Raw genomic sequence first — 23,018 nt, 5'->3', positions numbered from 1 at the left:
CTAAGATTTATCCATATTGTTGTATGTCCTTGTGGTTTATTAATTTTGAGTGCTATGTAATATTTCTTTTTATGATATGCCATAGTTCTGTGTCTCTCTTCTGTTGGTGGGTATTTGGATTGTTTCAAGTTTGTGTACTTGATAGCAATTTTTATCAATTAAATGGATATTAAAATAGTATCTCCTTGTGGTCTTGATTGACATTTCTCTGTTCTCTAACAATACTGCCTATCCCTTTATGTGCTTACTGGCTATATGAAGTTTCTCTTCAGTGAAATGTCTGTCCCTCTCCCCTGATTCTATGAAAATGTTCCTCCTTTCTTATTGATTTGTAGGAGTTTCTTATATATTATTGATGATTTTTTTGTGTTGATTTTATGTAACACATGCATTCTATCCTAGTTTGTAATTTATATTTTTCTCTTATAAATCTGTCTTTTAATGAACAAGTTTTAAATTTCAATATAGTTAAACTGACAATCTTTTTTTATAGCCACTTTTTTTCTTATTTAAGAAAACATTTCCAACTCTGAAGTCTGTAAGATGTTCACATGTATTTTCTATTAAGAATTTCAAGGTTTTGAGGTGCCTGGGTGGCACAGTCGGTTGAGTGTCCGACTCTCAGTTTTGGCTCAGGTCAAGACCTTAGGGTAGTGAGACTGAGCCCCCCCGTTGGGCTCTATGCTCAGTGTGGAGTCTGCCTGTTGATTTCTCTCCCTTTTCCTCTGCCCTTCCTCCCGCTTGTGCTCTCTTTCTCTCTAAAATAAATAAAGAATTGATACTAACCGTATTTCTGATAACTAGGTCAGTGACAACTGCAACTTAATGACAATTCCATGGTTCAAAATGTCATTCTATCAAAGTAAAACCTGTTAAACAGATACCAGAAGTATACAGGAGTAAAAATAAACCTCTACTGGTCAATTTAATCAAACTGGTTGTATAAATTTCACATTTCAACAGAACACTGGCAAAAAAGAATATTTTGGCTTTATATACTTAAATCAGATGCTAGATTTTTTTTCTGAATTAAGGAAATATTTTGTTATAGAGGATACACAGATTTCCAATTTTATCCGAACTTCTGGGTTCATTAGACATTAGTTGCATTACTGCCAATGTTTTTGTTGGTTCTAAGTATGATTTAGTAGATTGCTTAAGCTATTCATAGAGACAAATTTAAATCTTAGTTTTTTTGTTGTTGTTTAAAACAGGAATACATTTTAAAAGAATAAATGACTTTAAAATTCAAAATTGTTTATATTTCAGCATTCCTTAGTGGAACATTTCTGTGTTATTTTTCAAATGTGGTAATAGTAAATTTAAGTTTCAAGGGTAAATTTCTTGAACAGTTTTACTTATATTTGTTCATTATACCTATTTACGAAACCAGACTTTTCACGAGCATGCACAATGTTTACAGAGAGAGGTATATCTAGTTTAGAGTATGCTATAATAAAAGCTGTGTTTTGGGAAAATTACATCATGAGTTCACTTACTGTTTTTTATTGTACAATTACAGAAATACAGAATACAATTAAATCATCTAGATTCTTTTTATATTTTGCATAAGTATGATTCCAGATGGCTAAATTATTTTAGGATACTATTAGTCTAACAAGCAGAAATAAAAGCAGTACAAACACTTCTGCTGTGTATGGGTCCTGCTGGAGAAGTTAATGTAAGGTCATAAACATTGGTCTTACACAGTATTGGCCACAAATGTTAAAATAAAAATGCATGTATATATTTGAAAAATAAAATAAAATAAAATAAAATAAAATAAAATAAAATAATAAATACATCTTTTTAAAAAAAGAATTTCAAGATTTTTGACATTTCAGATGTTAATCCATCTGGAGCTGATTTCTGAATATATGCTGTGCTGACTTCATCTTTTCTCATAGAAGCAGCCATTTTCCCTATCTTCATTTTTGAACAATCCCTTATTACCTGCTATATGATATACCATGTTTGCCATATACCCAAGTTCTAGATATGTGCAAATCTGTCACTATGCTCTTGATCCTTGTCTGTCTGTCTCCATACCACCATAACTGTCTTAAAAAACTAAAACTTCATAAGATCTCTTGAAATCAGGTAGAGCAGGTTTCTCCTCACAGTTACTTCTCAAAAATATTTTACCTACCTTCAGTCTTTCGTCTTTTCTTTAAGATCCTGTTTTCAAATTTTGTAAAAAAAAAAAACTGTTGTGGAATTTTTAAAAGATTTATTTATTTATTTGAGAGAGAGAGAGAGAGAAAGAGAGCAAGCAAGAGAGCCCAAGCAGGAGGAGAGGCAGAGGGAGAGGGAGAAGCAGGCTCCTAATGTGGGGCTTGATCCTAGGACCCCAAGATCATGACTTGAGCCAAAGGCAGATGCTTAACTGACTGAGCCACCCAGGAGCCCCATAAACTGTTGTGGGACTTTGATTAGAATTGGATTGAATCTTAGACCAATTTGGGAGAGAATTAATACTTTAATATATCTTCTTCCTATCAATGAACATGGTATGTATCTCAATTTTTCTAGGTTTTTAGTATTTCCTGATACAACTTTATTCTTTTCCTTGTAGGACTCTTACACATCTTCTATTGTTTTTCTTCATAGATATTTGGTATAATATTTAAGTTTCATGTATTTCAGCTTCTCTTTCTTGTATTTATCCCTGAATCTAAGATTTCTCTCCTATATTTATGTATTTACATGTTTTATAAGACACCAATATAATAATACACAGTTTAGTACCTAATTTTTTGTCCCCCAATTTAGTTAAAAGCCAGATTAATTTCCTTTTGATGCAATAATTTTTTAAAAATTGAAGTACCTTAGAGAATTAAGTTAGCAAAATGATTGATAGCATTTTGGTTAGTCAGAAACAGAAAGCTTAAATGGCTATGATTTTCCTTCTACAAATGAGATTTTCAACACTGTTATGGAGATAAAGAGGAAGCAGGAACAACTAAATGATATTTAATGGTTTATATATTTTTAAGCTCCTATATATCATGTATTTGGAGAAGGAAAAATGCATCAACTTGCAGTTAGATTCCATAAAAATAAATCTTTGCATAGTTATTGGCCTCATTAAACAATACAGATTTATAGATTCAGTATCAATTATGTAAATACTATATTTTTCCAATGGTATTATATTTATGTAGAAACATTATTTTCTCTCATGGACCCACTGGAAAATACCAAATATTTTTGGTAAAGTTAAATTAAACATATAAATATAAACAAAACTGAATTACTTTCTTATGTAGTCCAGATGGAAGAATTTGCAGTTTTCTCATGATTTGTTGAAAAAAGATTGGCTTTCCTGGGATTTGGATCAACATTATCCATGCAATGAAGAGTAGACTCCATTACACAACTTTATCAGCAATTGCCAACTCTCTAGATGCATTTTATTGGAGAAAAAAGTCATTGAGAAAAGTCATTATAAGAAAATTCAGCTGAGACAATACAAGAAAATGTGGAAACTGGGCCAATCATTTCTGATAGATTGACTTGTGATATAACTATACACAAAGTGAGATTTTTCACTAACATTTTTCTTGCTGAGTGTCATGGACAAATCTAAATTCTAACGATGCCACACATAAACCTACAAGTAGAGTACCTTTGAAAGAAAAATATATTTATCTTCCTTAATCACTATGCGGAAAATTATCATAAAGGAAGTATAACCCAAATCATTTTAAAGAAAGAAAACACATGCTTTCATATGAGCAATCTGAAGTCTTCGTTGTAAAATTAGCCCGTGGCAATACACACATAAAGTCTTTGAACTGAGTATAAATTTGGCTGCCTTTCAGTTTTTAGTAAGTTTGTTTTTTTCTCCTTTCTTGGAGAGAGAGAGTTAATGTTATATCCACCCAACTGAAACAATTTTGAATAAAATGGAACACAAAAAAAATTAATAATTGGAACGTTAAAAAGCAATTTCCACAACCACAAATGGACTGTCAGTTCATAAAACTTTATCATTTAAACCAACAGAAAAATGTTCTCACTTGCAAAGACTAACTTCATGAATGATGGAATAATCAACATTTACATATATTTTTACTTTGGTTATATAAGTTTTAAATATAGGCAACGCAATCTTATTTAGAAATATGGCATTGCGGAAATTATTTAAAAATTTTTCTACTACTAGTAATTTACTATTGAATTATTCTAAGAGATCAATTTTATTTAAAAAGCATACCAAGAAATGCTTTATTTAAAAAGTAATGCAAGAAAATATGAAAGGTTATATAATATTTATTTGGCTTGTTATTTGTTTGAATTTTCCCCTGTACAAAAATAGTTAGAAGAGGTAGTCTCAGAAAACATTTATAACATTTTGTTTTCAATTTGACAGTAAAGAAGAATCATTAGTAACATCAGACGAGAATAACTTTGAGAATTCAAAGATTACAGGTAATATTTTTATTTGATTTTTTCAATTTAATGTTTAAACAAAATCTGTGTCTTTTGTTAAAGCCTACAATGATAACAATCTTACACAGACACAATTGTATTAACTTTGCAGATACCTATATCCCAACAATTGTTTGTTCTCATGAGGACAAGGAAGCCTTGGAAACCAGTAATCAAACTGTAAAAGATGTAAACAGGGAACATGATGATCATAATGAAAAAGAATTAGAGTTGATGGTAAGTGTTCTGGTTGCCACGGTATTACAGACGATGAATCCATTTATGCTTCAAAGATGCTGCAATGCCTGCCTTTCAATAGTTTCAACTAATATAATTTGCAAATGTGAAAGCACGCCTATTCTGTCCTTGCATCTCTAGCTTGATCAACAAGGCACTTTGATTTCAGTATGTTGCTTCTGGTCTCTGCAGTGGTAAATTAATGACATTCATTTCTTATCTCTTCACCAGCGGCTCTGAGTAATAGTTTGTAGGAATTATAGAAGAGGTAGCACTATCCTGATGTGCATTTCTAATCTTTGTGACAAGTGTACACTTAGCATAAACTCGTCTGTAAAATGAGAGGGCTGGACTAGATGGTTGTTAGAGTCTGTCCAGCTTTTCAAGTCTGATTCTTGCATTTAGCAGCATTTTTTTTAAAACTTACTTCCATCTTTGTGAGAATCTCACAGTTCTATATCATTGGAAAGTATTAAATTACCAAATGAGGAGAAAATAGCCTGTGCTATATTTTTTAAACAGGAAACAAAGTCAGTACTGTACAATTTAGTATTAAATTTGTTATCATAAATTTCACACTTGGTGAACATTCAATCTATTTGGAATTTTTGGGGGGATGGTTTAGATAGCATTTTTATCACAAAGGAAGAAATGGGAGTAAATGAGTCACATAATGCAATTTATCCTTTACTGTGTTTGGTCGGAGCTCATATCATTAGGATACATGGATTCATAATCACTGAAGATTAAAATGGCATTTCCTCTTCAAGTGTCAGTGCTGAAACAGAAAAGAAATAGAGCTCATCTCTTTCCCCACATTTTCCACCTTTTCTATAGTGATATGGAAGCTGCATCACTAAAGTATGCAATTTACTTTTGCTCCAACTTTAAGAAACTACAAAGTTGTCACCCATTGTGAGAATTCTCACCAGCTGAAAGTTAACATCACCATTTTTTTTCAAACCACAGAATATAATGAAAGGGCCCTGAAAAATCACATGCTTCACCAATACACCTCATTACAATGAGCAGGCTCAAATATAAAAGTTTGTTTAGAAGTTACTGAGATTGTACATCCAATAAATGAACAGGGAGCTGTAATTTAGATGCTAATTTGCTCCATGCTGACGTTAATGCATAAAACAATGAAGCTCTATAATAGATGGAAATACAACCAAATCTGTGGAACCCACAGGCATTGGCTTACAAGACAGCTGTGCAGTTGACAAGTAACATGAGCCTTATGTGAGAAGAAGGGGAAAACGTAAGATTTGCATATAATTATTGAGATCATGCAAATGTCAGTTATAAGGAGAAAAAAAAAAACAGGCATCTCACTGTTAAATCCTGACAGTTGGCATCACTGAAGAGCTCAAATACATTTGAGTACCAGTTGGCAGAGGGTCATTAAAACAGAATTTGCAGAGACATTAACTCCCTCACTTTTCTTTGAGTGACGTTTTGCTATTAATAGTTTGCAGAGGCTTTGCAGAAAACATATTAATAAGAGAAACTGTAATAGGGGCACCTACAGCAAGTGTAAATGCAGCAAGGGGCACCCAGGAAGCTGCTCTCTAATTGATTAGCATGGAGCTATCAATGTGTATAACCTAAGTGAGGAGAAAGTGCAATGACAAGCAAGAATAGTTGAATAATACAATGTGATATTTGGAAGCTGGGAAGGAGAGTGATTAATTTTGGTCCGTTTTCTTATTAATCTCATTCCCAAGTCATAGCCTAAAAGGATCCCCCCAAAACATCTGGCTTTCAGAATTTATACAAAATCCAAAAATGAAATGAATCAAGGAAATCTACCAGTTAATTGCTAGCCTCACTAATGAAATCTAATTCACTTTGTATATTTAAAATCATTTGATCATTACCTGTTTTGTTTTGTTTTCTATCCCTTAAGATAAACCAATGCTTAATAAGAAGTACTGCTTCCAGAGATGAAAAGAATACATTTGCAATAGATCCAGTCAATTTTCCAAATAAAGCTGAGGGGTTAGAGAAGAAGCAAATCCATGGTGAAGTACACCCTGACTCATTTAAAAGGCCTTTGTCTTCAAGTTCATCAGCAGAAAGCTCCTTAAAGGGAGATTTTTACTGCAAAGAAAAATATTCCGCAGAAAATAAGTGTAGACATCAACCTTCAGAGGAAATTACTTCAGATATAGAAGAAATCAAGCCACCATCGGGAGATACTCGTAGTGATGAATTAGTGCAATTACATATTGGCAGCAAAGAAGTACTGGATGATAATGCTAATCCAGCAGAAGGGAGAGGCAGAGTGCAAATATCCTGTCCTTCCTCAGATCAACTAGTCGAAGACAACCTTAATAAAAAACATGAAGGAAGAGCTGAGAAAATTGAAATAAAAGATTGGGAATGTTTAAGAAGAGATTTTCATTTGGATTTCCGTTCAGAAGAATCAATGGAAAAAGGATCTTCTAAGAAAGATTATGGCAATGGTAAGACTGAGGAGGAGGAGCAAAGAATACATTTAGGTGTTAATGTAAAACAAAGCAAAAATTTTCATTCAGTCTTACACGACCAAGAAAGGCAGATGGGCCAGTCTGAAATCAGTATGGAAGGAACAGAAGCTAGCAACAGAGACCTAACTGTTCTGCTGAGTAAAGATATCACAATTCCCAACCAGGCAATCACAGCAGATTTGTTTCATTCACCAAGGATAAGTCTAAGTTGGGAAAACGTTGTGTTAACAACTCCAGAGCGTGATCTCTTGACTAGTGAAGGCACTACTTTACAAGGGATGCCCGGTCAAGTTTGTTCACCAAGAAGTGGAAATGTTTTGAGGAATGATTGTCTTTTCCAAATTGAAGAAGAAAAATCAGATTGGATTAATCCTGAAGATCAGAATAAGAATGCACAACAGAAACAAAGTTGGAGTGTTCTAGAAAGACAAAGAAAAGCAAGAGAGAGTAAGACAAATAGAACAGAACAGACCAAGGAACAATCTGCTTGTGAAGACATGTGGGGAAAAAGAGATAATACAAGGAATTTGAAAGCTACTCCTATGGAAGAATTGTTTACCTGCCAAAAAACAGTGAGCTGTGAACTGTCTTCTCTAGCTGATCATGGTGTTACTGAGAAAGCAGAAGCAGGTACAGCTTATATAATTAAGACAACATCAGAAAGTGCTCTAGAAAGCATGTCTGCTAGAGAAAAAGCAATAATTGCTAAGCTACCTCAAGAGACAGCACGAAGTGACAAGCCCATCGAGGTACAGGAAACAGCGTTTGATCCACATGAAGGGGGAAATGATGATTCACATTATACCCTTTGTCAACGAGATACAGGAGGTGTAATCTATGATAATGATTTTGAAAAGGAATCACATTTAGGTATTTGTAATGTACATGTAGATGAAATGGAGAAAGAAGAAACCATATCTATGTACAATCCCGGGAAGACACATGACAGGAAGAAACGTGGCATTGGAAATATCACATCTGTAGATGAATCCTTCCAGGTCATTACAGGCAATCAAAAAGCAGCCTCAGAACTGGATTTACATTTGGGAATGATACAAAAAGACAAAAAAATATTTCCAGAAAATAGAGATCATAAACAGGTCCAAGAATTATCAAAGAAAACAGACAGAGATGCTATTATTCATTCTGCTTTAAACTCAGACACTAACAGAGCTTCTCAGAATGGCTCTCACGTTTCCAATCACCATGCTAAAACCTCAGTGCCATCTCATGAACAGGCAATTGCTGTAGAGAATATAATTACTACCATGACTCTCCAATCTATTTCTACTAAATCAGAATATAATTGTAATCCAACAAGTGAAATCCAGGGTATTGAGAAGCACCCTCATCTTGGGTCTATACCTGAAGAAGTTTCCAAAAGTTCAGGAACAGAGACCTCAGGTAGTAGCAGAGAAAGATTTAAAAGCCAGATTTTTCAACAAGGAGAACGCGGTGTGGAAAAATCTCTACAGCCAATGATTTTCGTCAGTGAAGCTATTGAGACCGTGGAAGAGGCAAGGCATGAAAATGAAGGATTAGCCTCTGGACAATCACTGGGCTCTTCAGGTGACAAGGAATCCGAGAGCTCTGCTTCTGCTAGTCTCCCTGCCCAGGAAGGTGAAACTGAGAGCAGCGAATCTCTGCTTTCGAAATACACCAACTCTAAAGTACCGCATGTCCTTTTGTTTGTGATATTTCTTGTAACCATCTACCAATATGACTTAATGATTGGCCTGGCATTCTACCTTTTTTCATTGTACTGGCTATCTTGGGAAGGGGGGAGACAAAAAGAGTCTGTCAAAAAGAAATAACCTCACCACTATTATTATTTTCTCATAAAAGATAAGCTTTTTAGCCCCAAACGTTTGGATTGGTGAAAGAGACTATTCATTGTTCAAAGAGCCAGTGCAGTTTTTCTCTTGAAGGATCATTTAAAAAGGAATGCGTATGAAGTTTGCTCCTTCATATAAGTAATTATTCTATATAGGACCATTATGTTTGGATCATTAAATACCTATATGAATATGAGATCTGAAGCACGTCAAGTTGAAATTAGGTACAGCTGTTGCTCCTTAGCAGGCTATGAAGTTGCAATGCTTCATGTCTCTTCACTACTTAAAGTGCCATTTCTTGCATTCATTTCTTTTGCAGTAAAGCTTCATTTTTTTTTCCCTAGAGTATTTTTCCTTCTGAGGTTTTTTAAAAACTAGATAAAACATGAACAATGGCAGAGGACTTTTTTTTTGTCTTTTGGTACTGACCATGAAATTTGCATTTATCCCTGTATCATTTATCAGCATATTTTGATAGATCAAATCTTTCAACTTTGATTTCATATTTTTAAGAACAACACCCATGTATATTGAAATGCATAAACTTAAAGAAAGACCTTGTTTGCTTGAATAATACTTTATACACAGATACCTTTTACCTCCCTTATATCTACAAAGTTAGAGCACTCATAAGCCAAATCTGACAAAGACTGAAACAATTGGGAGATGATCTCTCAATCTACAAAATTTTCTGGGGGGCCTATCTATAAGCAATGTTTTTCTCTTATAAGAAGAGAAAGTATAACACAGCTGAACAATTTTAATGTCAATTATTCAGTTGAAGTTTTAAAATTAAAAGTTCCACAAGCATTGCTTCAGAATGAATTTGTACCTATAAAGCATCAAGTATTGAATGATAATAATAATTAAAAAAATTTCCAAATGAACTATTTTACTTGGTAGTACTTTTTTGTCTTCAAACAAATTTTTATTTTTTGTTATAAGACAATGAATTATTTTCCAAGGTGCATATAGAGATGAAATAATCATTGGTGGTTGTTACATAATCATTAGGTTGTTAGATGATAACTCAAGTTTTTAGTGGGCAAATAAGTAGATCTGGCAATCTACTCAGGGAAAAATGAATATCCAGTGTAGCAGTGACTTTAGCTACTGTTATTTTCTATGGCTAAGTATGTGAAATAATGGAACTAATCATTTTGGTCACATACTGGGAATGCAAAGATTTTTATATAAGATTTCAACAACCATTTATTAAATGATTGCTAGATACAAAAATCCTGTGCTCTGGTCTATGGCACAGTACTTCCTTTGATACCCTGAATGGCTACTTTCCAGGGAGGAGGCATAGGTATGTAGTTTGATACTTTTGATTTGGTCAGGAATATGGAAGAGAGTAACACCGTGGGAGTCCATTTGGGTGATTTCTTTTTCATAGGAACTTCCTTCATAGAGTATGTAACATGATCTTCAGAGAGAAAAGAGCATCTATTTACCTGTAAAGGTAAATTCAATGAGTAAAACTTGCATATATCATCCCATACTTCTAAGAAGCATGCATTTATGGGAATAAAAAATGAGAACAAAGCATTTAAACTGACATTCATGTAGTAGTAAATGATTTCCCTAATTTTCATTAGGTACACAACTATTTCCAAATCCCTAATTGTATGCTTGTCTCAAGTCCCATTGAAATTGAATGCTTGACTTTAACTTTTTAGTTGAACAAATACAAACATCCTGAAGTAGAAGTTAGGGCAAATACTTGATTGCTTGAAAAAGCACATTTTCATTAAATACAAGTAGAATACTGTAGGCCATACCTAGAATATTATCTCTAAAATTGCTATCCTGATAATTTTGTTGACAGGTCTAAATTACAGCGGAGTTAAGGTTAGTATTTCTTCAGATCTTAATGGCTTGGTTTTTGCATTCTACCTTTAAGAGTTTCGGTCAATATGCCATATCTTATTAATGTAAAGAAACTACATTACTTATTAACACAGGTGTCTGAACTATAATTATTCCCTTATACATAAAAGAATGTAATTTTTTTAATCTCTTTTACTTGACTTTGGTAACATTAACTTACTAAACCTTCTCATTGCATATTTGTAATATGACAATAGAAGTTTCAAAGAATTTAAAATATTTAATTGTGTATTTCTCTGCATGCAGTGAAGAAATAATTGGTGATTTAACTGACTTTCCAAACATTTCTTATGAAGAATTTGAGATAAAGTCTTAAAAACTTAGGAAACTATTGCTAGGTGGAGAGGTAGATTTTTGCAACCCATTTTCATCACAGCATTATGATGAGCAAGAGAAATGGATCTCAGAAAGAACTGGGAGCCCCTGTAATAAAGATTTGACTGAATTATCATGACAAGGTAACCTTTATAAGTATAGCTGCCTTCACTGTGTCCCCCCAAATATGGGTTAAGGGACAAAAGAGAGAGGTGGCATGAAAATAAGCAAAGAGTACTACATTGCACATCTGCCTCCTATACTGGCTAAGAAATGTGGTATAACTATCACCTTTTATTTTGCTGGGCTTCTGACTATTAGAAACAAAATTCTGAAAATTAATTGGCAAGTAAAGGTAGTAAAATCAACTATCTTAAAAAAAATCACATCTGCATAAGTCATCAATATCCCAGTGGATTTTCCACATAAAAGGAAATGAATCAGTGAAATGACTCACCTCCCAATATTCAAGAACGTTGGGTTAATGCAGTTATGCTTCCCTGCTGATTTCTAATATTTTGATAATGAAATAGTGATTGTCACCATTTGTGAGAGAAACAGGATCATCTTTTACTTGTTATCTTAAACTAGTCAGCTGTGTAAACGGAAACTTAAAAATATGCAGACCAAATTTGGGAACATGAACTATCTTATTTTTCTCAAGCAGCATTCATGGCACTTTCTTGATAATTTTTTTCAGTCATGAGTGTTATTTGGTATCACCAGGCCTGTTGCCTTTTGTATTAGACTGACTTTTGCATATAAATGAATCAAAAAAGCACACAAAGCAAAAAAACAAACTAGCAGAACTAGTAAAGACACAGGCAGGAGGACTGTCATCCCCAGGGCCAGTTCATCCACTGATTCCTGTTACCAGGATCTCTGCCCTTTCTTTCAAATTTTTGACCGAGTGAATACAGAAATCAAACTATGCAATAAGCACTGTCTTTTGTTCTTTGAATCCTGTCTCAGCCAGTTCTTGTGGAACTGAAGAATAGGGTTAAACTGGATTCTACAACAAGGTATGAAAGAAATATGGGAGGTCATGCTCTTCCTGTGTCTTCACAGTTGTACACATGTATGAAAAGAACAGCTAAGAAAGTTACTTCTATTTATTTAATTAAGTTGCCTATTCTTTTCTATTTTCAGAAATAGATCATAATAAAAATCATAGCAACATAATCTACTTTTCATCTTTTAAAAATAGATTTGGTCATTAATCTAATACATTTCCATAACTTTATCCGAACCTCTTTAAACAGCAAATGAAATTTTCACTAGCCTAGCTTTGAACAATCATATGTTTTCATGAAATGTCATCATTGTAGTATGCTAAAAACTTATTAAACAAACAACGCTTTAAAAAGTTCAGCATTTTTGTTTTGTGTCATTTCTATATTTGTTCAATGCATATATATTACCTTCATTTTTTTTTAAACTTAAGTAGGCTCCACGCCCAGCATGGAGCCCAACATGGGGGCTTGAAATCATGACCTGGAGATCAAGACCTGAGCTGAAATCAAGAGTTGGATACTCAACTGATTAAGCCACCCAGGCGCCACACTTTCATTTTTCAACGTGAAACAATACATTGTGTGAAAGTTTAAGGAAAATTCCCTAAGTTTTTCCCCTAATATATCCAATTCTCTATACTCATGATAATAAAGAGTGGTATGGGCAAATCAATAGTGGATTACAGAGAACTCATTTTTATTTGGCTGAGATGCCATCACAATCTGATATTGCAGCACATTTCTTTCAATGCCTAATCAAGTTACTGGTCTTGGTTTAGTGCATCATCCTTATCACCCCACCTGAACCACGAGGCCTTATTTCCCACTGCTCTCTGCCGTAAGTCCTCTGTCAGTCAAGCAAGACATATTGTCCCTGTTCCTCTGTGGCTGCTCATGTACACCCCTCTGTCTAGGGTACTTTCAGGCATCTTTACTCTTCTTATCCAACTCTGCACATTTTTTCTATATACACCTTAAGCCCTTATTCTTTTGAAGTCTCCTCCTAGTTCAGGTTGTGGGATCTCTTTGTTTTCAGATCTCTTTTGACACTCATCTTCCTGCATGCAGGGGGCCTTTGAGTAATTGTCCTAACTGGACTGCCTGCTTGTTCAGGACAGGGACAATGGTTTCTTCTTCCCTCCCATCACCTCACAAGGTCTAGTCTGTAGGAATCCTCAGTACTCATGGATGGAATTGAATTGCAGTGATGTCTCCTTCCTATCCTATTTCTAAAATGTAGACAGGATACTCTGAGGTCTGATTTTAAAATGAGTAAACTTAATCAAAACAAAGTTAGGATGGTTTAGTAAACTACCAAAGACCACATCGAAAGGGGCAAAGAGAATAACAAGACAGAGTAATACAGTGGTTTTAGGATGTGGGAAAGAGAGAAACAATCCTTTTTCTCTGTTTCTCTTAATAATTAAATTGATTCTCTATATTTAGGAATTCTTCTTAGCACAGGAAACATTCCCTTCATTCTATTTCATGGGAAATAATATAAAAATTGTATACTAAAAGAATAATAATGTATACCTTAATTCACTAATGTGAAAACTGATAGAACAAGACCTGCTTTCAGATAAAGTAGTGCAGTAGCTTAAAAACCAACAAACATCACAAGGTATAAAGTGTAAGAAACTCAATCTTCTCAACTGCTGCCATGCCCTTTGAAAATGGCTGATCTCTCAATTTCACACCTGTTCTGCATGTCAACTTTTTGGGTTAAGCAAATAACACAACCAGCAAAAATAGTCACTGGATTTTGTTTTAAAAGAAAACATTTGCCTTATTAACATATAAAAGAGTATGTATATATATATTCACATGAATATATGAATGAATATATATATATATTCACAAATACACTCACACAAGCACACAGGCACATGCACACACACATACGTGGGTATTCCAACATCTGACAAATAACACTAATGGCAGTGAAGATAGTCTACTAATACAATGTGTAGTGATGCAGATGATATAACATGTAAAAGATTTATCCTTTCCTTGAAGACACTCATCTTATATATTAGATATGAAATTAAAACAGTAACATAAAAGTATGCCTATTTTTGCAGCAGAGTCTAAAGGAAAGCAGTATATGGCCTAGAAATGTAGTATCATGTCACATAATAGCTTGAGACCATCAGCAATCAGTCTCTTAAGACTTAAAGTAAGATACACATCTACTGCATTGTAGAATTCATCAATGTTATGTATTTATTTGGTTCTGAGTGGAAACAGATTTAAAATTTCCTAAAGACAAACTCTATAAAACATAATATCAAACAGCAGGGAGGTGGTACTTAAAAATCACTCTAAGAAGTTAGACATTCTCCTTGTAAACACTTAAATAAACCATAATCTACTTTTAATAGTTTTATGTAGGAGGCTTTTAATGTTCAATTTATAAAAGATTTTTAGCAAGGAGCATTTATGAAAACATCACACATTTAAATCATGTTTATACATACATTCTAAAATGATATTAATCTCATGTTTTTTATACATCAAATGACCCTTCCCAATTAATCCATGAATTTTTGGGAAATTCAATTTTCATTTTAATTACGCATGTAAAATCCCCATGTTCAAGTGAGAAAGTTCTGACTCTTACCTAAGGAAGGAATAAAGGTTAAAGAAAAGATCATTTATTTCCCACCTTCACATATATAAGTGGAAATATTTTAAATATGTTTCTATTCTTTGAAAGTTGAAAAGGGAAATAGGAATTAAAGGTAAGAGATTATAAATGCCCTTCATACAAATGTCCCTCATTTCACAGTCTTCAATATTTGGGGTAAATCCTATAGATTTCAGTTTTAATGCATTATCTTCTCCCATGTGAGTTATTTAGCTTAACTGGTCTTATTCCCATCCTTAAATCAGTATTTAATTTAAGAGCAACATGTTGATTTTTCATTACATGAATGAAAAATCATTCTTGCTCAGGACCCAGTTAGTCTGGATATTTGAGTATAATATCTACATCTGTATCTCTATTGATCTGTGCATGTGAGGTTCATTCTTTAATAATAATAGTAATAATAATAACACTTGTTATAGTTATTATAATAAGAGTTATTACAACAAAGCAATAGCCAACTCTTAAGCATTTACAATAATTGGACACTGTTTTAAGCACTTTATGTGCAAAAACTCATTTACGTTCACAACTCCATGAGAGAAGTACATACCTTCCCATTTTACAGATAGAAATGGATGCACTGAGAATCTAGTTTTTCCAAGGTCACACAGCTAGTAAGTGGCAAAGTCTAGATTCAGACTCCAGTAGATTTTCTCTCTTAACCATTGTATTGTGTTGCTCCTTCAGTCCAGATATACCAAGTTATCATATGAATCACAGATATATACTGGCATGCTACATGGTATCAAATTGTATATAAAAACATTACATGTAACACATGATCTTTTTCACAGATAATCCTATCTTTATTAATGCTCCTAAAAAACAGAAAGTTCCTAAAACTATTCTGTTCTTTTCAATTTATTCGGATGACCTCAATTAAAAAAAAAGTATACAATGATTCCCTTCCAGGCCCCAAGAAACGCACCAGTCCCATGTCTCACCTAGCCTGAGTGTAGCAAAGGAGATGGAGACATAAACCAACAACTGCAATCTTGTGACCAGTTTAATAATAGAGGTAAGATTTAGGAAAACAAGTGGTATAAAGGAAGGACTGTTTGTTCCTGTAAATACTTCATTTCTTCAATTTCAGAGATGTGCCATCTTTTTAACACTATAATTTTAGGCATCAAGGAAACCACAATAAGACCTTCCAAATACCTCATTACAATTAAGTGTTACAATCTTAAAAACTACAATGAAGATACATCTTGATGTGAATGGTATAGTGCTTATTTTTGCCTGATGTCTCACTCTAATTATTAATAGTACTCTTTTCAATTTCAAAAGTTACATGATTTGACTGAAAAATGACAAAGTCTGCCTAAAAATCCAATAAAATATCCTAGCCAGTAGGTATAAATCACTCTGTGTCACATGAATAAAAGGGAAAGCTTCCAATATGAATACCTCTATAACCTACAGACAAAATTCTTGTCCTTAGGGTTGTCGAATATAATTCAGATATACTAGCACCTGGTTAGCCTAGGTAAAGAACTGAAACATTTTTTGCTAATTCAGTAATGCTGAGGGCAGTGATTAAAAAACAAAAGCAGGGACTTATTTAAAGAATGTACTGGTCAAAAACCATTGGAAAAAAGTCATTTACATTACTGACACAAGTTAATTATAACATTGTGGAACCAGACACTATGGCCTATACCCTATTCAGAGGGCTCAGGACATGATAACTCCCTTATACATGATAGCCAAAGTGGAACTTTCAAGATAAAAGAAACCTTTGCAAAAGCTGTGTGTTACTCAAAATTATATGTTATGTTACTCAAAATTATAATAGTCTATGTTGCTGGAAGCTATATTATGAGTATACATTCTTCTCATTATCTGTAAGAGGAAGAAAAATTTTTTGGAAAGAAATTAGATCATATTACTGGCATTTAACAAACATGAGGTAAGTCAATAGCATTACAATAGCCAAAATAAATTAAAATATAAACAAATGACCTAAGATATTCAGTGAGAGACAAAGACATTTTAAGACAGAACCTGTGTCCCTCCATCTAGTTTTGGCCTTTGCAATAATCTTAACTTTTGGCCTCACTTCAAAACAGGTGTGCTGTGCTAGGACTGTGAATGGCAATGGATTCAAATGGAAGCATTTCCTTCATTTCTGCTTAAGAGATGTGTGTTTGCAATTTTACCCAAAGAACTACTATCACAATTTACGGCCACAAAGTATGTTCCTGCCGAATGAATGGCAAAAGGCTAGCATAACTGCCTTAAGAGCCTTTAACTGTGGCTTTACTTCAACCCAACCTTACCCACACAAGACATAGAGGGGCAGTTTTTGAATACTGGTCTTTCTATGGATACTCTTTCCTCATTTAAAAAAAATATCACTGGGGTCAATTTTATGTATGTGTAAAGCTGTTCTATCCTTGAAGTTATAGAGTTCCTGGTATTTTATAAAGTTGGGCGTCATTTTTTTAATTGTTAAAGCCAATGGAAATTCGATAGTAGTCAATCTCATTCACTCCAAGTGCTTTGTCTGGAAATAACCAAAACCTCTCAAAGTAGTTTAAGGGGAAAAAAAAGAACATATCATAAGGAAGGGCTAGAGTGAAAACAGGCATCAATAGGAACATGAAATCCATCAGAAATAGAGTTTCTCTTGGCTTTTATGTTTTCCCATCTTTTTTTTTTCCTCTATCCACTTCATTTTTCTGTTTTGGTCAGTGGATTTTCTCTTTTGACTTACTCTTCTAGATATATGGTTCCTAAAATAGAATTATCCAATAGCAGTATTACAACCTGATTATAAATGTCCAAAAGTTAACTGGTTAGAGTTTTCTGGATGTCAGTTCTCAACTCCTAGGAGAGAGAAATTCATTTGGCTCCATCTGAATAAGATGTTCATTCCAGATGGAATCCATTGTATCCCAGTAACTGGAGGCAGAGAGTGATGAGGACTTCCTGTAAAGGAAATGTTTCCAAGTTCTCAAGGGTAGGTAGGGATTTGTAATATGTATCTGTAATGCACCAATTTTTTTTTTTGTGGAAATGTTTCTGCCTCTCTTTTTCCTTTTGTAAATCTATAAGGCCCAGATTTCTTTTTTTCCTGTTTTTATTTAAATTACACTTAGTTAACATACAGTGTAATATTAGTTTTAGGTGCAGAATTTAGTGATCCATCACTTACATACAATACCCAGTGCTCATCACAAGTGCCCTCCTATAAAGCCTTAATTTCTATAGATTTATAGATCTTGGTATCAGGAGGGGGCAAAGTAGATCTTTATATTGGTGGGGTAAGGTTCCTATACTTTGTTCTTTAAAATTCTACAACTCTTGGCCATTTGTTTTTCCATCTGAATTATAGGATCAGCTTATCAAATTTCATGGAAAACTTGTTTTTAGTGGAATTTATTGAATGTGTAGAGAAGAACTGACATTTTAATACTACTGAGTCCATCTATAAGAACAGTTTATTTTTGTTTTCAACTATGATTTATAATATTCTCCATGAATGCATTGCCCATTTACTATTAGATTTATTCCTATAAATCTATGGATTTTGGTGCTATTGTGAATGAATTATTTTTTTCCCATTGTATTTCTTTTGGGAAATTATTAATTTTTATTGTAAGACTTGATTTTTATGTGTCACTTACTCAATTACTTTGCCAAACTCTCTCACTAGTTCTAATAGTTATTAGTTTGACATTTTGTTAGTTATTCCAATAGTGTATAAGAACACTTGATTTTTGCATATTCTTTTATGCACTTTGCAAAAACTCTCACATTAGAACAACTAGTTTGTATTATTTTTAATCCTTTTCCTTGTTTCTTTTGAGGTGAATGTATACCTCATTTATTTTTAATCCTTTTTCTTAAAAAAAGTTCATATAATACTATAAAATAAAGCTAACATTTTTAACTGCATTGAACTGGTTTTGAGATAATTATATCTCAAAACATGTATGTGTGTATATATATATATAATATTTTTAAATTTTCCATTCACTTCTACTTATTTCCTGTTTCCCATAATTCCCACTGTAATTCAACACATGAATGTGTTATTTAACAGGACATTTAATTTTTTTATGATCTCTGATTATTAGTGTCATAGAATATGATTTATTGCCAATTATTTGAACTATGTTAACACTTCCTTTATAATCTACTACATTATCAATTTAATTATTAATCTATGTATGCATTTTTGGGTATAGAATTCTGTATATATTTATTATATATTTAGTCTGCTTCAACTAGCATTCCTTGAAATCTACTAATATCATGGAGGAATTCACTTCTTGTAATTATGCCTGTTTCACTCTGAATATTTCAAGACTCTTAGTTCTTAGTTGCAAATAAGCTCATTATTGTTAACATTTCTTAAGTGCATTTTTCCCTTTCTTTTTGTCCATGATATCTTTATTAATATTTTACCTTAAATTCTACGCCATCTTATATTAATATTGCTGTACTAGTTTTTTTTAAAGATTTTATTTATTTATTTGAGAGAGAGAGAATGAGAGATAGAGAGCATGAGAGGGAAGAGGGTCAGAGGGAGAAGCAGATTCCCTGCTGAGCAGGGAGCCCGATGCGGGACTCGATCCCGGGACTCCAGGATCATGACCTGAGCCGAAGGCAGTCGCTTAACCAACTGAGCCACCCAGGCGCCCGCTGTACTAGTTTTCTTATGGTTAGTATTCACACCACCTTATCATACCTCTTGCTAGCAACTTACAGCTGTATTAAAAAAAAAATCCAATCTGTAATCTGTCTTTTAATAGGTGAGTTCGAGCCATTCACAGTATTTTAATTAACTAATATATTTGAATTTATTTGTACCATGCTATTTTGAGTTTATATTCTATAGTTTCTATCTTTGTTCTCTATACTGCATTCTTAACGAATTCCTTAAATTATTCTTCCAATTCACTGCTTTTCTCTTCTACTCTAATGTAGAAATTATTTTTCAAATTTTAATAACCATAATTTTTATTTAAGTGTATAGAATTTGTTCTCTTTCATGCCTAGCCATTTTCATTTTTCTTCTTTTTAAAAAATAATTCCTTGCCATTTAAAAAATAGAAGTATTCTTCCATTTATCAATTTCAGTATCATAAATGTAGATATCCAAAGTCTTTATTGGAATATTTCATAAAATTAATTTAGCTTGAAGTGAATGTGCCAATTCTTGATTTGATTGGCTGTATTTGTTATTTGATTTCTTCATGTGCTTTAGAATTTTTGTTTATAAGCTCATTGTCACTTTCTTTCTCTGAGTTTATTTCTCCCTGTCTCCATCCTAATTTGTGGTTGTTTTCACCTGGCTTCTTGATCCTCACATGCAGAACAACCTAATCATATCTTCAGATTTGGGGGCTTCTGCGCTGTGGGGACAATAGAAACATTGCAAATTCTGTCAGCTGCAAAGTCAGTTGGTTGTTTTTGTGCTATTCTTAGCAGGGAGGCTATGTCTTTAGACTTGCAGCTTGTTAAAGTTGCATTCCAGGTTTCAGTCTGTGTTCTCATGAGAGGGGGAGCTCCACCTCCAGTTGTTAGATTCAAATTGTGAACACTATCAAATGTTTGTATTTATCCCAGTATTGTATGTGTCACATCCTAGGAAATGGCAGGAATGGGAACTGGAGGGGAGAAAAATTCAGTCCTGCATATTAGCTAAAAAGGGTGTTAAAGGGAGAAGAAAAATATGTGCATTGCCTGTCTCTGTTTAATAATGTCCATTTAGGATTATCTTACAGTAATATAGTGAGATAGTTTACTCCTAAGTTTACTCCTAAGAAAGGCTTTACTGATCAATGCCAGTTTTAACAATAGCAACAGATATTGGTTGAGTATATTGCCTTTTATTCTCTCTGATTAGTGCTAAAATTTTAAGTAATAAGAATTTAGAATTTTATGTTTGTACTGGAATTAAAATTAAAAAATAGTAAAATTTAAAATAGAAGAAGTTAGAATTAGATCAGAGATACTGTGGAATTGATTTTTCAAATATTTACGATTTATCTGTAAATTATACTACCACATATCCTTTTATGGAATTCAAAATATGTAGAACTTACATTTGAACATCATTATGTTAAAGAGAAAGAAATAATTTGTTATAGAGGTTCCTAGGCCTTCGTTAAAATGTTTGTTTCCAAGGATTCCTTAGGGCTTGAAAGGTCTATGTCCAAATGCCTAATGGAATCAAATCTCCTTTGTCATGAAATCCAGGTACATGCATTTGAAGTAGTTGATATTATTTTCTCATTTCCTCACACTTGTAGCAGAAAAGCTGAAAGTGGCCTGTATAAGGGATCACAATCCCATAGAGAAACCTGAGAGAGAACTCAGCTTTTAGATTTCTAGGCTTTTTCTTTTCCACTTCATTTTATGTCACACTCTCCCTTTCTTTCTTCCTAATCTTTGCCACTGTAATGATAATCTTTGCTGCCTTAAGATGATCTCAGATACTTAAATATATATATATATATATATATACACACATATATATATATCTCATCTTGCAAGACTTTAGGACTGAGTCAAAGCAGGTTAGTATTTGCTATGATCCCACCAAAGTATGATCCTACTAAAATATAAAATAACACCCAATACTAAAATATAAAATACCTAATATTGTATAAATTATTCTCATTAAATAACTAGAGAAAAGAAACAAAAAGTTATTTTAGTGCTGAAAACCAATTAGCCAGTGACTGATTTAGACTACTATCATGTTTCAATTCCAAAAGGCATGACCAAAACACAGCAACATCAAAATACATTGCGACCACTTCTCTGGTTATTTTTGTCACCCTCCTGAACCATATCATGGCGTATGGCTGACCTAACAAGCTATCAATTCCTGACAAGTATAAAATCCCTTTCATCTTATTCAGGGAAAATGCCTACTATATGTTTACTTTTCATTATAGGAAAATACATCTTTATGTATTACCTCATCAAAAACATGCTTTAATATAACCTAGAAAATTGAGTATGGTTCCTCAGATACCAAAACAATTCTTGTATGGGAAAAGATTGAATTAAATTGGGATTTTACTAGAATATTGAGTAAACACTTCATCTTTGATGTTAACGCTACCTGGGGACCTTGAGAGGTTTTTGCCTTCCAATTTATAAATTAGAATTCTGCTGTAGTTGTGACCAAGTATAGAGTTTTTGTTTTAAATATTCCTACTCAGGATTTTCAAAGTATTCTGCCAACCACAAGAATAGTTTTTACATGTTTAGGTGAGTCAGTGGAAAGATTAGATTCAAAACACAAAAGATTAGATAATCATTTTTCTATTATCCATGAGAAAAAGTTGGTAATTCCATAGCTATTTCTTACATTATTGCTAACCATAGCTGACCATAACTATTTCCTGAAGTTAACAGATGTTAGAGTTAGATGCTGTGGAAAATCAGGAGTGTACCACACTGTGAAAGAATAATCCTGATGATATTGGGAATGACTTCAAGGGGAGTTGGCTCACGGGTAGGTCCTTAAAGCGATAGGAGGTGAGAAAGTAAGAAGTGTTTTACCCAAGATAGTTGAGTTAATTTAACTCACCAAATACTTAGAACAATCTATAATAAGTAGAGTTAATTACTAATCAGCACTGCTATGTGCTAGGCACTACCCTAAACACTTAACACAAATTACCTAACTTTAATCTATTTAAAAACCTGAGGTAAACACTATTAATATTTTCACTTTAAAGATGAAGCTCTGAGGAACAGAGAGATCACTCAGCCAGTAAGTGGTTAGAATCAGGATTCAATCTAGAACAGCTGACTCCAGAACCTACACAGCTAAAAACAAGGATCTTGGAGTTGACTGTCTGGCTTCAAATTCTGATTCCATCAGTAGCACTTAGGTTACTGCCTGCTACGGGGTAAGTGCCTAATAAAAGTCATCTATTTTAATTATGTTTATTGTTATTACTAATAAATTGCTATGTCATTGCTACTTCTCTGTGGCTATATGTAAGTTATTCAATGAACTGCAGATGATACAAATATGATAGATTGAAGGTCTCAGTCTTCAATGAACTTTCAGTTTTTGAGGAGCAATGGATATATACCCCAGAGGTATAATAGGCTTAGTATGGGAGAGATTAATTCCAACTGGAAGAGATTAAGGAAGGCCCCAGAG

At 33.3% G+C, this 23,018-nt stretch overlaps 1 protein-coding gene across 1 annotated transcript in view; it reads left to right on the top strand.

Annotated features, from left to right (window-relative positions):
* The window catches only part of PPP1R3A (protein phosphatase 1 regulatory subunit 3A), a 42,399-nt gene extending 29,829 nt beyond the window's left edge, over positions 1-12,570 (top strand). The window contains exons 2-4 of the mRNA XM_027574879.2: positions 4,376-4,434; positions 4,547-4,671; positions 6,584-12,570. Coding sequence (XP_027430680.2) covers positions 4,376-4,434; positions 4,547-4,671; positions 6,584-8,980 — 2,581 coding nt within the window. The 3' untranslated portion in view covers positions 8,981-12,570. The remainder of the gene's footprint in view (positions 1-4,375; positions 4,435-4,546; positions 4,672-6,583) is intronic.
* The last annotated feature ends 10,448 nt before the right edge of the window (positions 12,571-23,018 follow it).

This window comes from Zalophus californianus, chromosome 12, assembly GCF_009762305.2.
Source record: "Zalophus californianus isolate mZalCal1 chromosome 12, mZalCal1.pri.v2, whole genome shotgun sequence".
NCBI classification, from domain to species: domain Eukaryota; kingdom Metazoa; phylum Chordata; class Mammalia; order Carnivora; family Otariidae; genus Zalophus; species Zalophus californianus.
The sequence above is the reverse complement of the archived record's forward strand: the minus strand, read 5'-3'. Positions and strand labels throughout refer to the sequence as shown.